The sequence below is a fragment of the Oncorhynchus keta genome, chromosome 5, assembly GCF_023373465.1.
Source record: "Oncorhynchus keta strain PuntledgeMale-10-30-2019 chromosome 5, Oket_V2, whole genome shotgun sequence".
In the NCBI taxonomy this organism is placed as follows: Eukaryota; Metazoa; Chordata; class Actinopteri; order Salmoniformes; family Salmonidae; genus Oncorhynchus; species Oncorhynchus keta.
The window spans coordinates 34,422,703-34,438,353 of record NC_068425.1 but is presented as its reverse complement, the minus strand read 5'-3'; the positions used below and the strand labels follow the sequence as shown (position 1 = coordinate 34,438,353).

At 46.4% G+C, this 15,651-nt stretch overlaps 2 protein-coding genes and 1 long non-coding RNA gene across 38 annotated transcripts in view; 1 reads left to right on the top strand and 2 right to left on the bottom strand.

Annotated features, from left to right (window-relative positions):
- LOC118372694 (brain-specific angiogenesis inhibitor 1-associated protein 2-like) overlaps positions 1-15,651 on the top strand; it is a 163,095-nt gene that overhangs the window by 64,000 nt on the left and 83,444 nt on the right. The gene's annotated exons all lie outside the window — the stretch shown is intronic.
- On the bottom strand, positions 2,215-5,466 carry LOC127930207 (uncharacterized). 5 transcript variants are annotated; one of them, XR_008137190.1, is made up of 5 exons: positions 3,689-5,466; positions 3,457-3,570; positions 3,191-3,418; positions 3,009-3,084; positions 2,215-2,970 (listed from the first exon to the last, which is right to left on the bottom strand). It is a non-coding gene; the product is annotated as an uncharacterized LOC127930207 (long non-coding RNA). The 5 variants fall into 5 exon arrangements; XR_008137191.1 differs by having other exon boundaries at positions 3,047-3,084; positions 3,457-5,465; XR_008137189.1 differs by having other exon boundaries at positions 3,495-5,461.
- LOC127930206 (uncharacterized) lies at positions 11,901-14,090 on the bottom strand. 2 transcript variants are annotated; one of them, XM_052519779.1, is made up of 3 exons: positions 13,527-14,090; positions 12,745-13,434; positions 11,901-12,698 (listed from the first exon to the last, which is right to left on the bottom strand). In XM_052519779.1, exons 2-3 carry the CDS (start codon positions 13,279-13,281, stop codon positions 12,282-12,284), a joined length of 954 nt encoding a protein of 317 aa, XP_052375739.1. In that variant the 5' UTR covers positions 13,282-13,434; positions 13,527-14,090; the 3' UTR covers positions 11,901-12,281. The 2 variants fall into 2 exon arrangements, 1 of the variants encoding a protein (XP_052375739.1); XR_008137186.1 differs by lacking the exon at positions 11,901-12,698 and having other exon boundaries at positions 13,407-13,434; positions 13,481-14,090.

Here is a 15,651-nt window from a genome sequence, read left to right as displayed (position 1 = left end):
TCCTCCAAGAGGCGTATGTAACATGTAGCGATACGCTGGCGCACACACACACACACACACACACACACACACACACACACACACACACACACACACGTTCATGTGTAAATGGAGTTTATGTGTAAATGGAGTTTATGGCTCTCGTTTATAACTACCAAGAGCAAACCATGACATCAGAACACACACACACTCTCACGCACGTGCGCTCACATACACAGTGCCAGCTAGCGGCGATTTTTCCAGTGTTCCAGTAGTCTGTCAGACCTCTCTCCCTCTACCACCTCGCTCTGTTAGAATGGGAGCAGGGAGCTCTTTTCTTAGCTCAGCTCTGCTCTTTTCTTAGCTCAGCTTCTCACTCCCAGAGGTCCCACCCTGCCTGCCTGCACCTGCTCTATATAGGTGACACGCAGTGCATGCTGGGAGACCAGTGGCTGACACAATCTCTCTCTCTCTCTCTCCTCTCGCTCTCTCATGTTCTTGTCTCTCTCCCCTCGCTCTCGTGCTCTTCTCTCTCTCCCCTCGCTCTCGTGCTCTTCTCTCTCTCCCCTCGCTCTCGTGCTCTTCTCTCTCTCCCCTCGCTCTCATGTTCTTCTCTCTCTCCCCTCGCTCTCATGTTCTTCTCTCTCTCCCCTCGCTCTCGTGCTCTCATGTCTCCTCTCTCTCTCTCTCTCTCTCTCTCTCTCTCTCTCTCTCTCTCTCTCTCTCTCTCTCGTTCTTCGCTCTCTCTCTCTCGTTCTTCTCTCTCTCCTCTCGCTCTCTCTCTCGTTCTTCTCTCTCTCTCTCTCTCTCATGTTATTCTCTCTCTCCTCTCTCTAATGTTCTTCTCTCTCTCTCTCTCTCTCATGTTATTCTCTCTCTCCTCTCTCTCTCTCATGTTATTCTCTCTCTCTCTCTCTCGTTCTTCTCTCTCTCTCTCTCGTTCTTCTCTCTCTCTCTCTCTCTCTCTCGTTCTTCTCTCTCTCTCGTTCTTCTCTCTCTCTCTCGTTAAGTTCTCTCTCTCTCGTTCTTCTCTCTCTCTCTCTCTCTCTCTCTCTCTCTCTCGTTCTTCTCTCTCTCTCTCTCTCTCTCGTTCTTCTCTCTCTCCTCTCTCTCTCTCGTTCTTCTCTCTCTCTCTCTCTCTCTCTCGTTCTTCTCTCTCTCTCTCTCTCTCTCTTCTCTCTCTCTCTCTCTCTCTCTCTCTCGTTCTTCTCTCTCTCTCTCTCTCTCTCTCTCTCTCTCTCTCTCTCTCTCTCTCGTTCTCTCTCTCTCCTCTCTCTCTCTCGTTCTTCTCTCTCTCCTCTCTCTCTCGTTCTTCTCTCTCTCCTCTCTCTCTCTCGTTCTTCTCTCTCTCCTCTCTCTCTCTCGTTCTCTCTCTCTCTCTCTCTCTCGTTCTTCTCTCTCGTTCTTCTCTCTCTCCTCTCTCTCTCTCGTTCTTCTCTCTCTCCTCTCTCTCTCTCGTTCTTCTCTCTCGTTCTTCTCTCTCTCCTCTTTCTCTCGTTCTTCTCTCTCTCCTCTTCTCTCTCGTTCTTCTCTCTCTCCTCTCTCTCGTTCTTCTCTCTCTCTCTCTCTCCTCTCGTTCCTCTCTCTCTCCTCTCTCTCGTTCTTCTCTCTCTCCTCTCTCTCTCTCGTTCTTCTCTCTCTCTCTCTCTCTCTCTATCTCTCTCTCTCTTCTCTCTCTCTCTCTCTCTCTCTCTCATCTCTCCCCTCTCTCTCCTCTCTTCTCCTCTCTCTCTCTCTCGTTCTTCTCTCTCTCTCTCGTTCTTCTCTCTCTCTCTCGTTCTTCTCTCTTTCTCTCTCTCTCGTTCTTCTCTCTCTCCTCTCTCCCCTCACTCTCTCTCTCGTTCTTCTCTCTCTCTCTCTCTCTCTCTCTCTCTCTCTCTCTCTCTCTCTCTCCTCTCGCTCTCTCTCTCCTCTCTCTCTCATGTCTCCCCTCTCTCTCATCTCTCCTCTCTCATGTCCTAAAACTAATCCCTCTCTCTCATCTCTCCTCTCTCTCTCATGTCTCCCTCTCTCTCCTCTCTCCTCTCTCTCGTCTCTCTCCTCTCTCTCATGTCTCCCCTCTCTCTCCTCTCTCCTCTCTCCTCTCTCTCTCTCTCTCTCTCCTCTCTCTCTCTCATGTCTCCCCTCTCTCCCTCTCTCTCTCTCTCTCTCTCTCTCGTTCTTCTCTCTCTCCTCTCTCTCCTCTCTCATGTCTCCCCTCTCTCTCACCGTTGCTTTATTGTAGTAAAATGATCAGTAATAATGAACTAATATAAATAACAGCAGTATAATGATAGCGGTAAATTGTACTAGAATAACAGAGTACATAACAGGGACAATAAAAGGTCAAACATGGAAAATGAATATGCTGCTATTATTACCACTAAAACGAATGCTACCACCACTATTATTACCACTAAAATGAATGCTACCACCACTATTATTACCACTAAAACGAATGCTACCACCACTATTATTACCACTAAAACTAATGCTACCACTAAAACTAATGCTACCACCACTATTATTACCACTAAAACGAATGCTACCACCACTATTATTAACACTAAAACTATAGCTATCCTTACGACTACCATTACCACCAACTGTCATCACAATTACATCAGTACTGCAACTACCACCTTCATTACTACTACTACTACTACTGCCATTACTACTACTACTACTACTACTACTACTACTACTACTTCTACTACTACTACTACTGCCATTACCACCACCACTACTACTACTACTACTACTACTACTACTACTACTACTACTGCCATTACCACCAACTGTCATCACAATTACATCAGTACAGCAACTACCACCTTCATTACTACTACTACTACTACTACTACTACTACTACTACTACTATTACCACCAACTGTCATCACAATTACATCTGTACTGCAATTACCAACACTATTACTACTACTACCATACCACCACCATTATCATCATCATTACCTCTACTACCATACCACCACCATTATCATCATCATTACCTCTACTACCATACCATCACCATTGTCCTCATCATTACCTCTACTACCATACCACCACCATTATCATCATCATTACCTCTACTACCATACCACCACCATTATCATCATCATTACCTCTACTACCATACCACCACCCTCTACTACCATACCACCACCATTATCATACTCTACTACCATACCACCACCACCATTATTATACCATCATTATCATCATCATTACCTCTACTACCATACCACCACCATTATCATCATCATTACCTCTACTACCATACCACCACCATTATCATCATCATTACCTCTACTACCATACCACCACCATTATCATCATCATTACCTCTACTACCATACCACCACCATTATCATCATCATTACCTCTACTACCATACCACCACCATTATCATCATCATTACCTCTACTACCATACCACCACCATTATCATCATCATTACCTCTACTACCATACCATCACCATTGTCCTCATCATTACCTCTACTACCATACCACCACCATTATCATCATCATTACCTCTACTACCATACCACCACCATTATCATCATCATTACCTCTACTACCATACCACCACCATTATCATCATCATTACCTCTACTACCATACCATCACCATTATCCTCATCATTACCTCTACTGCCATATCACCACCATTATCATCATCATTACCTCTACTGCCATACCACCACCATTTTTCATCATCATCATTACTACTACTATGCCGTCACACCTACTACTTGTCCCACTATTTGTAGTATCTTTGTTTTTCCTCTGGGAGTAGTAAGATAACATGTTTAGTGTTTTCTGAGAATAATGAATCTCTTGGTGAGGAATATTTCTCACTGTAGTGGAGAAAGTATATCTCTGTCTCTACCTCCCTTGGTGTGAGGTGACCACACACACACTCCTGTTTGGGTAGCCATGTCTTTTTATGTCTGCCGGTTTCTAAGGCCAATCGGTGGTCACTCAGCCTGTACTTGGTAAGGATGGGTCTCTGCTTCGTATCTCTGACAGAGTGGTTGGTGATAGAAGATCCAGATCAGCAGTATATAGCAGGTGTTTTACCTCAGTGCCACATAGTGTCCTGGGGCTGCAGAACGGTACAACATGTCTGCTAATTCATTGATGAAAATGGTGAAAAGGTTTGGACTCAAACTGCAGCCTTGTCTCACACCTCACGGAAATAATGATATTCTTTGGGTTTTGATTTTCTGTGTGCATGTAGTTTATTAAGTCATAAACCTTTACCATCAAGCCCACTTTGGAGAATTTTGAACAATAGAACTTTGTGCCGAATGGAATGATTTTTTAAATTCAATAAAGCAAGCAACGATTTTGCCATCTCTTTTAGGAGGGTGGACGTGTTTATTAATTAGCGTGTGTAAGGTGTGTGTGTATATGGTCAGTAGTGCGGCGGTTGGGAGAGGGTGAGTTATGTGCTGAATCACTCCTCTCCCCTGCTCCCTGATACAGTTGTGATTACTGTGGTAGAGGGTGCTGGAGAAATTACAGGCTGTCTGATTTCCATTGTCTTCAAGACTGGAGTTTGGTCACACGAGAGGGATATTTTGTTCTCTTTACTCTCTCCATCTCGTCATGATTAGCAGTATCCTCTTCCCTCTGCTGTTTCCATTGCCTCTGTAGTCTGAATCAGAGAAGTAGGATCCTCCTGGACCACAGCTGACTCTGCTCCTCAGCTGAATCCCCATACCTCAACAGGTAGATTCATGATCACGTTTCCATTGCTTCAGTAGTCTGAAGCAGAGAAGTAGGATCCTCCTGGACAACAGCTGACTCTGCTCCTCAGCTGGCTGAGTTGGAAATGTTGCTGGAGGTCATTTCATAGAGACAATTCTCAAGTCTTTTGTTGTGTCGTTCTCCTCCTGCTTTGCACTAAGGTTACTATCTCCATTTATCTCTGTCACGCTATTGAGTTTGACTGGGTCTGTCTTTCTATCCCTCTTTCTCTTTTTCTCTCTCCTCGAACTCTCCACGCTCTCTCTACTCTCCAAAATCTCCTCTCCTCTCTTTCTACTCTCTTTCTACCCTCCTCTCTTTCTACTCTCCTCTCTCCTCTCGCTTCTCTCCTCTCTCCTCTCTTTCTACTCTCTTCTCTCCTCTCTCCTCTTTCTACTCTCCTCTTTCTACTCTCCTCTCTTTCTACTCTCTTTCTACTCTACTCTCTTTCTACTCTCCCCTCTCCTCCTCTCTCCTCTCTTTCTACTCTCCTCTCTACTCTACTCTCCTCTCACTCCTCTCCTCATGTCTTTCTACTCTCCTCTCTCTCCTCTCTCCTCCTCTCTTCTCTCTTTCTACTCTCCTCTCTACTCTACTCTCCTCTCACTCCTCTTCTCTCCTCCTCTCTCCTCTCTCCTCTCTCTCTTCTCTCCTCTCGCCTTCTCTCTCCTCTCTTTCTAAACTCCTCTCCTCTCTCTCTACTATCCTCTCTCCTCCTCTCTCCTCTCTTTCTACTCTCCTCTCACTCCTCTCCTCTCTCCTCTCTTTCTACTCTCCTCTCACTCCTCTCCTCTCATGTCTTTCTACTCTCCTCTACTCTCCTCTACTCTCACTCCTCTCCTCTCATGTCTTTCTACTCTCCTCTCTCTCCTCTCTCCTCTCTTTCTACTCTCCTCTCTATCTACTCTCCTCTCTACTCTACTCTCCTCTCTCTCCTCTCTCCTCCTCTCTCCTCTCTTTCTACTCTCCTCTCTACTCTCCTCTCCTCTCTTCTACTCTCCTCTACTCTCCTTCTCTCTCCTCTCTCTCCTCTCTCCTCTCTCTCCTCCTCTCCTCTCTTTCCTCTCTCCTCCTCTCTCCTCTCTTTCTACTCTCCTCTCTACTCTACTCTCCTCACTCCTCTCCTCTCATGTCTTTCTACTCTCCTCTCACTCCTCTCCTCTCATGTCTTTCTACTCTCCTCTCCCTCCTCTCTCCTTTCTCCTCCTCTCTCCTTTCTCCTCCTCTCTTCTCTTTCTCCTCCTCTCTTCTCTTTCTACTCTCCTCTCTACTCTACTCTCCTCTCCCCTCTCTTTACATTGCAAATCTCTGTTTCTCATTTAAATTTCAGCGTTGCTACTTTTCTCTCCAGACATCCCCTCTCAAAACCACTTATCACTGTACATTATTACAGCTCCACTCCACTGTCACACCTCTTAATTGACAGACCCCCACAGACAGACACTCCTGCGCACAGTGTTTTCTGTCACAATCAACATCACTGCAATGTATCTGTATGTCTCTCCGTACACTGCAGTACTCTGTACACTGCAGTACTCCGTACACTGCAATACTCTGTACACTGCAATACTCCATACACTGCAATACTCCATACACTGCAATACTCCATACACTGCAATACTCTGTACACTGCAATACTCCATACACTGCAATAGTCTGTACACTGCAATACTCCATACACTGCAATAGTCCGTACACTGCAATACTCCGTACACTGCAATACTCCGTACACTGCAATACTCCGTACACTGCAATACTCCGTACACTGCAATACTCCGTACACTGCAATACTCCGTACACTGCAATACTCCGTACACTGCAATACTCCGTACACTGCAATACTCCGTACACTGCAATACTCCGTACACTGCAATACTCTGTACACTGCAATACTCTGTACACTGCAATACTCTGTACACCGCAATACTCTGTACACCGCAATACTCCACACTGACATCCTCCAGACTCTCTGAACTGTACTTCAGACTGCACACTCCAAACCCTGTCTATATTTCCACTAGATGTCCCTCAGTCCGTCTCTGTATAAATGTATACAATCTGAAGGTTCTGTAACGCTGTACCCTCCTGAACAGACCCTACTGTCTCTGTATAAATGTCTATCTGAACACCCTCCTGAACAGACCCTACTGTCTCTGTATAAATGTCTATCTGAACACCCTCCTGAACAGACCCTACTGTCTCTGTATAAATGTCTATCTGAACACCCTCCTGAACAGACCCTACTGTCTCTGTATAAATGTCTATCTGAACACCCTCCTGAACAGACCCTACTGTCTCTGTATAAATGTCTATCTGAACACCCTCCTGAACAGACCCTACTGTCTCTGTATAAATGTCTATCTGAACGCCCTCCTGAACAGACCCTACTGTCTCTGTATAAATGTCTATCTGAACACCCTCCTGAACAGACCCTACTGTCTCTGTATAAATGTCTATCTGAACACCCTCCTGAACAGACCCTACTGTCTCTGTATAAATGTCTATCTAAACACCCTCCTGAACAGACCCTACTGTCTCTGTATAAATGTCTATCTGAACGCCCTCCTGAACAGACCCTACTGTCTCTGTATAAATGTCTATCTGAACACCCTCCTGAAGAGACCCTACTGTCTCTGTATAAATGTCTATCTGAACGCCCTCCTGAACAGACCCTACTGTCTCTGTATAAATGTCTATCTGAACACCCTCCTGAACAGACCCTACTGTCTCTGTATAAATGTCTATCTGAACACCCTCCTGAACAGACCCTACTGTCTCTGCTGTTGTCCTACATGCAGGGGTGATGACATCATGGTAGAACATGTTACTGGGTCAGTAGGCTGTAGGGAGCAGCCGTGGCCTGGGACTACACAGGCTCTGACAAACAAACACAGAGAACTACACAGCCACCAGGCTCTGACAAATACACACACGCACACCCACACACAGAGAGAACTACACAGCCACCAGGCTCTGACAAACACACACACACAGAACTACACAGCCACCAGGCTCTGACACTTTTAGCACTGTGCTATCATGCTACACTATATAGACAAAAGTATGTGGACACTCCTTCAAATGAGTGGATTCGGCTATTTCAGCCACACCCGTTGTTGACAGGTGTAAATGTTGCGCACACCCATGCAATCTTCATAGACAAACATTGGCAGTAGAATGGACTTACTGAAAAGCTCAGTGACACCGTCATAGGATGCCACCTTTCCAACAAGTCAGTTCGTCAAATTTCTGCCCTGCTAGGGGTTCCCCGGTCAACTGTAAGTGCTGTTATTGTCGAACATCTTTGGGATGAATTGGAACGCCGACTGCGAGCCAGGCTCAATCACCCAACATCAGTGCCCGAACTCACTAATGCTCTTGTGGCTGAATTGAATCGAGTCCCCACAGCAATGTTCCAACTTCTAGTGGAAAGTCTTCCCAGAAGAGTGTAGGCTGTTATAGCAGCACAGCAGGGACCAACTCCATATTAATCCCCATGATTTTGGAATGAGATGTTGGACGTTTGGTTATGAAGTGCGTTGATCAACAAGCTTTCTCCAGAGGCTGAGGTCACTGGGAGAAGAGTTTTAAGAAGACAGTTGGATAGAAAGAGATGGGTGGGCTGAATAGAGAACTAGGGAAGGAGACGTGGTTCATAAATAGAGAGTTAATGAGTGGGGAGCATAGAGAACTAGGGAAGGAGACGTGGTTCAGAAATAGAGAGTTAATGTGTGGGTTGCATAGAGAACTAGGGAAGGAGACGTGGTTTATAAATAGAGAGTAAATGTGTGGGGTGCATAGAGAACTAGGGAAGGAGACGTGGTTCATAAATAGAGAGTTAATGTGTGGGGTGCATAGAGAACTAGGGAAGGAGACGTGGTTTATAAATAGAGAGTAAATGTGTGGGGTGCATAGAGAACTAGGGAAGGAGACGTGGTTCATAAATAGAGTTAATGTGTGGGGTGCATAGAGAACTAGGGAAGGAGACGTGGTTTATAAATAGAGAGTTAATGTGTGGGGTGCATAGAGAACTAGGGAAGGAGACGTGGTTCATAAATAGAGTTAATGTGTGGGGTGCATAGAGAACTAGGGAAGGAGACATGGTTCATAAATGGAGTTAATGTGTGGGGGTGCATAGAGAACTAGGGAAGGAGACGTGGTTCATAAATAGAGTTAATGTGTGGGGTGCATAGAGAACTAGGGAAGGAGACGTGGTTCATAAATAGAGTTAATGTGTGGGGTGCATAGAGAACTAGGGAAGGAGACATGGTTCATAAATGGAGTTAATGTGTGGGGTGCATAGAGAACTAGGGAAGGAGACGTGGTTCATAAATAGAGTTAATGTGTGGGGTGCATAGAGAACTAGGGAAGGAGACGTGGTTTATAAATAGAGAGTTAATGTGTGGGGTGCATAGAGAACTAGGGAAGGAGACGTGGTTCATAAATAGAGTTAATGTGTGGGGTGCATAGAGAACTAGGGAAGGAGACGTGGTTCATAAATAGAGAGTTAATGTGTGGGGTGCATAGAGAACTAGGGAAGGAGACGTGGTTTATACATAGAGTTGATGTGTGGGGTGCATAGAGAACTAGGGAAGGAGACGTGGTTCATAAATAGAGTTAATGTGTGGGGTGCATAGAGAACTAGGGAAGGAGACGTGGTTCATAAATAGAGAGTTAATGTGTGGGGTGCATAGAGAACTAGGGAAGGAATACGTGGTTCATAAATAGAGAGTTAATGTGTGGGGTGCATAGAGGGAACTAGGGAAGGAACTAGACGTGGTTTATAAATAGAGAGTTAATGTGTGGGGTGCATAGAGAACTAGGGAAGGAGACGTGGTTTATAAATAGAGAGTTAATGTGTGGGGTGCATAGAGAACTAGGGAAGGAGACGTGGTTTATAAATAGAGAGTTAATGTGTGGGGTGCATAGAGAACTAGGGAAGGAGACGTGGTTCATAAATAGAGAGTTAATGTGTGGGGTGCATAGAGAACTAGGGGGAAGGAGAGTTAATGTGTGGGGTTAGAGAACAGACGTGGTTTATAAATAGAGAGTTAATGTGTGGGGTGCATAGAGAACTAGGGAAGGAGACGTGGTTTATAAATAGAGAGTTAATGTGTGGGGTGCATAGAGAACTAGGGAAGGAGACGTGGTTCATAAATAGAGAGTTAATGTGTGGGGTGCATAGAGAACTAGGGAAGGAGACGTGGTTCATAAATAGAGAGTTAATGTGTGGGGTGCATAGAGAACTAGGGAAGGAGACGTGGTTCATAAATAGAGAGTTAATGTGTGGGGTGCATAGAGAACTAGGGAAGGAGGCGTGGTTCATAAATAGAGAGTTAATGTGTGGGGGTGCATAGACACGGATCATGTGGAAAATGAGCTCAAACCGCCTCTGCGTAAAGATTAGCTCTGTTTGTTGTAACATGCACCTGCACACACTGTCTGTCTCTGTCAGGGGTTTCAGATGTTACCTGTATCACACATTATTAATCCTCCCATTATCAGTATTCATGTCGGTTTCCCCCTGAGGGATAGACTGTGTGCTAGGCACACACACACACACACACACACACACACACACACACACACACACACACACACACACACACACCTTAACACACACCTTAACACACCACTCCCTGATTGCATCAGTGTGCTGTGGGACAGGGTCACCTGAAGAGAGATTACTGATGTCATATGAAGGAAAAGGTGTAGGAGAGGACAGTGTTAACAGTGTTTGTTAATAGCAACACACACACTTTCTTTTTGAAACCGCTGCCTCAACTTCTCCCATGGCAACGACCCTAGCATTATGCTGCTTCCGTGACAACCTATAGTGATCCCTGTCTGACCTTCACTGATTGATTCACAGCTTACGCTCCTCTCAGGCTCTCCTCTCTCCTCTCAGCCTCTCAGCCTCTCCTCTCAGCCTCTCAGGCTCTCCTCTCAGCCTCTCCTCTCAGCCTCTCAGGCTCTCCTCTCCTCTCAGCCTCTCCTCTGTCTCTCCTCTCAGCCTCTCCTCTGTCTCTCCTCTCAGCCTCTCCTCTCAGGCTCAGCCTCTCAGCCTCTCTCAGCCTCTCCTCTCAGCCTCTCCTCTGTCTCTCCTCTCAGCCTCTCCTCTGTCTCTCCTCTCCTCTCAGGCTCTCCTCTCCTCTCAGCCTCTCCTCTGTCTCTCCTCTCAGGCTCTCCTCTCCTCTCAGGCTCTCCTCTCCTCTCAGGCTCTCCTCTCAGGCTCTCCTCTCAGGCTCTCCTCTCAGGCTCTCCTCTCAGGCTCTCCTCTCAGCCTCTCCTCTCAGGCTCTCCTCTCAGGCTCTCCTCTCAGGCTCTCCTCTCAGCCTCTCTCTCAGCCTCCTCTCAGCCTCTCCTCTCAGCCTCTCCTCTCAGCTCTCTCCTCTCAGGCTCTCCTCTCAGGCTCTCCTCTCAGCCTCTCCTCTCAGCCTCTCCTCTCAGGCTCTCCTCTCAGCCTCTCCTCTCAGCCTCTCCTCTCAGCCTCTCCTCTCAGTCTCTCCTCTCAGCCTCTCCTCTGTCTCTCCTCTCAGCCTCTCCTCTCAGGCTCTCCCTCTCAGGCTCTCCTCTCCTCTCAGGCTCTCCTCAGCCTCTCCTCTCAGGCTCTCCTCTCCTCTCAGCCTCTCCTCTCAGCCTCTCCTCTCAGGCTCTCCTCTCAGCTCTCCTCTCAGCCTCTCCTCTCAGCCTCCTCCTCAGGCTCTCCTCTCAGCCTCTCCTCTCAGGCTCTCCTCTCCTCTCAGGCTCTCCTCTCAGGCTCTCCTCTCAGGCTCTCCTCTCAGGCTCTCCTCTCAGCCTCCTCTCCTCTCAGCCTCTCCTCTCAGCCTCTCCTCTCAGCCTCTCCTCTCAGCCTCTCCTCTCAGCCTCTCCTCTCAGCCTCTCCTCTCAGGCTCTCCTCTCAGCCTCTCCTCTCAGCCTCTCCTCTCAGCCTCTCCTCTCAGCCTCTCCTCTCAGGCTCTCCTCTCCTCGGGTGTTTTCTGTCTGTGATGGTGATGACTACATATCAGTGTTGTAATGAGAAACTAACCGAGGGGATGTGGAAAGGGTCTGTGTTTACTCCACTGAACTCTGTTTATATCTGGGAGCTGTCAGACGTGCTCACGTGTTGCTCTGCAGGTGTGGACTAAAATAAGCTCACCTGCAGAGAGAGACAGGCACACACACACAGAGCTATTGTTCTCCATGTTGCTGTGGGTGGTGTTAGGATAGAGAGGGGTGTAATACACTGATACAACACTGTGGTATTTATTAGGGGGGGGGGGGTTCTCCTATCAACCCGTCTGTCATAGCAAAGCTGAATGGTGATTAGCTGGTATGCGGACATCCTTGTTGAAGCTGCCAAACCTCTCTGGTTTCTGTCACACACACCATCCTTGTTGAAGCTGCCAAACCTCTCTGGTTTCTGCTGGCTGCTGGTTTCTGTCACACACACCATCATTGCACACAACCGAGTCGAACAAAGTTTAATAATAACGTCATATATTGATTCTATCTCAGGCTGTGAGTCCCAAATGACACCCTATTCCCTATATAGTGCACTACTTTAGACCAGAGCCCTATGGGCCTATAGACTATAGGCTGACATTTGAGACACATGAATCTGTTTCTGTCTAGTAGTCTCTGCAGTAACCATGCCAACGTGTTTTTTTTTTGTCGTCCGATTTTCTGTTTGATACAAGATAAAAGTTGTCATGGCAACAATGAACATTTCCATTGCAATGTCATGCTGGAAACATCCTCCTGTTTTCCCAGTGAATGACATCTGAGCAACTCCAGCATCATGCAGCGTGTCTCCACCTGCTTGACATCTGAACAACTCCAGCATCCTGCAGCGTGTCTCCACCTGCTTGACATCTGAACAACTCCAGCATCCTGCAGCGTGTCTCCACCTGCTTGACATCTGAACAACTCCAGCATCCTGCAGCGTGTCTCCACCTGCTTGACATCTGAACAACTCCAGCATCCTGCAGCGTGTCTCCACCTGCTTGACATCTGAACAACTCCAGCATCATGCAGCGTGTCTCCACCTGCTTGACATCTGAACAACTCCAGCATCCTGCAGCGTGTCTCCACCTGCTTGACATCTGAACAACTCCAGCATCCTGCAGCGTGTCTCCACCTGCTTGACATCTGAACAACTCCAGCATCCTGCAGCGTGTCTCCACCTGCTTGACATCTGAACAACTCCAGCATCCTGCAGCGTGTCTCCACCTGCTTGACATCTGAACAACTCCAGCATCATGCAGCGTGTCTCCACCTGCTTGACATCTGAACAACTCCAGCATCCTGCAGCGTGTCTCCACCTGCTTGACATCTGAACAACTCCAGCATCCTGCAGCGTCTCTCCACCTGCTTGACATCTGAACAACTCCAGCATCATGCAGCGTCTCTCCACCTGCTTGACATCTGAACAACTCCAGCATCCTGCAGCGTGTCTCCACCTGCTTGACATCTGAACAACTCCAGCATCCTGCAGCGTCTCTCCACCTGCTTGACATCTGAACAACTCCAGCATCATGCAGCGTGTCTCCACCTGCTTGACATCTGAACAACTCCAGCATCATGCAGCGTGTCTCCACCTGCTTGACATCTGAACAACTCCAGCATCATGCAGCGTGTCTCCACCTGCTTGACATCTGAGCAACTCCAGCATCCTGCAGCGTGTCTCCACCTGCTTGACATCTGAACAACTCCAGCATCCTGCAGCGTGTCTCCACCTGCTTGACATCTGAACAACTCCAGCATCATGCAGCGTGTCTCCACCTGCTTGACATCTGAACAACTCCAGCATCCTGCAGCGTGTCTCCACCTGCTTGACATCTGTATTATTCATTCCTGCTTTATTCCAAAACATCATGCAACATATTTTCCCTTCATCCTATAGGTCTTCTGTTGTAAACAACGTGCCTGTTGAGGAAATCCTGGGTTGTACTCCGTAGGAATAAAATTAAACCGAGTGAAACGGGGGAGTACTGTGTGTGTGTGTGTGTGTGTGTGTGTGTGTGTGTGTGTGTGTGTGTGTGTGTGTGTGTGTGTGTGTGTGTGTGTGTGTGTGTGTGTGTGTGTGTGACAAATGTTGTCATGTTGTCTGTATGGCCATCCCTCCAATTGCCACCCATTTGTTAATTGATCCAGCCACTAAGACCCGACCAACAGAATGCCCGGCTCCCTAAGCCCCTGGGGGCTGTGATCAGGGGATCAGTATTATCTGTAATCGGCTTAGCAGGCCTGCCTGACAGGATGTTATGGCCTGCTCTTGTGCTTCTTGGATCGACAGACGATCAGTGTTGTAACACTCACTCAGGAAACATCTCCATAGTCTTAGAAACGCTTCCTCTGCTTCGACAGACAGACAGACAGACAGACAGACAGACAGACAGACAGACAGACAGACAGACAGACAGAGCGTCAGACAGACAGACAGACAGAGCGTCAGACAGACAGACAGACAGACAGAGCGTCAGACAGACAGAGCGACAGACACAGTCCATTCTAAACCCCACTGATACGTTCTTTCTGATGCGATACAGACCAGTCTAAACCCCACTGATACGTTCTGTCTGATGAGATACAGACCAGTCTAAACCCCACTGAGATACGTGCTGTCTGATGAGATACAGACCAGTCTAAACCCCACTGATACGTTCTGTCTGATGAGATACAGACCAGTCTAAACCCCACTGATATACGTTCTGTCTGATGAGATACAGACCAGTCTAAACCCCACTGATACGTGCTGTCTGAGATACAGACCAGTCTAAACCCCACTGATAGAACTGAGATGGACCAGAGTCTTAACATTAGAACTGAGATGGTTCAGAGTCTCAACATTAGAACTGAGATGGATCAGAGTCTTAACATTAGAACTGAGATGGATCAGAGTCTTAACATTAGAACTGAGATGGTTCAGAGTCTTAACATTAGAACTGAGATGGATCAGAGTCTTAACATTAGAACTGAGATGGTTCAGAGTCTTAACATTAGAACTGAGATGGATCAGAGTCTTAACATTAGAACTGAGATGGTTCAGAGTCTTAACATTAGAACTGAGATGGATCAGAGTCTTAACATTAGAACTGAGATGGTTCAGAGTCTTAACATTAGAACTGAGATGGATTAGAACTGAGAGTCTTAACATTAGAACTGAGATGGATCAGAGTCTTAACATTAGAACTGAGATGGTTCAGAGTCTTAACATTAGAACTGAGATGGTTCAGAGTCTTAACATTAGAACTGAGATGGATCAGAGTCTTAACATTAGAACTGAGATGGATCAGAGTCTTAACATTAGAACTGAGATGGTTCAGAGTCTTAACATTAGAACTGAGATGGATCAGAGTCTTAACATTAGAACTGAGATGGATCAGAGTCTTAACATTAGAACTGAGATGGATCAGAGTCTTAACATTAGAACTGAGATGGATCAGAGTCTTAACATTAGAACTGAGATGGATCAGAGTCTTTAACATTAGAACTGAGATGGATCAGAGTCTTAACATTAGAACTGAGATGGATCAGAGTCTTTAACATTAGAACTGAGATGGATCAGAGTCTTAACATTAGAACTGAGATGGATCAGAGTCTTAACATTAGAACTGAGATGGTTCAGAGTCTTAACATTAGAACTGAGATGGATCAGAGTCTTAACATTAGAACTGAGATGGATCAGAGTCTTTAACATTAGAACTGAGATGGTTCAGAGTCTTAACATTAGAACTGAGATTTCAGAGTCTTAACATTAGAACTGAGATGGATCAGAGTCTTAACATTAGAACTGAGATGGATCAGAGTCTTAACATTAGAACTGAGATGGTTCAGAGTCTTAACATTAGAACTGAGATGGTTCAGAGTCTTAACATTAGAACTGAGATGGTTCAGAGTCTTAACATTAGAACTGAGATGGATCAGAGTCTTAACATTAGAACTGAGATGGA

What these genes read in the sequence shown, in the direction of transcription:
- LOC127930206 (XM_052519779.1), bottom strand. Translation starts at nt 13,281, where the DNA reads ATGATGCTGGAGTTGTTCAGATGTCAAGCAGGTGGAGACACGCTGCAT. An exon ending in GTTGTTCAGATGTCAAGCAG is followed by an intron (nt 12,699 to 12,744) that starts GTGGAGACACGC and finishes GATGTCAAGCAG; the next exon opens with GTGGAGACACGCTGCAGGAT.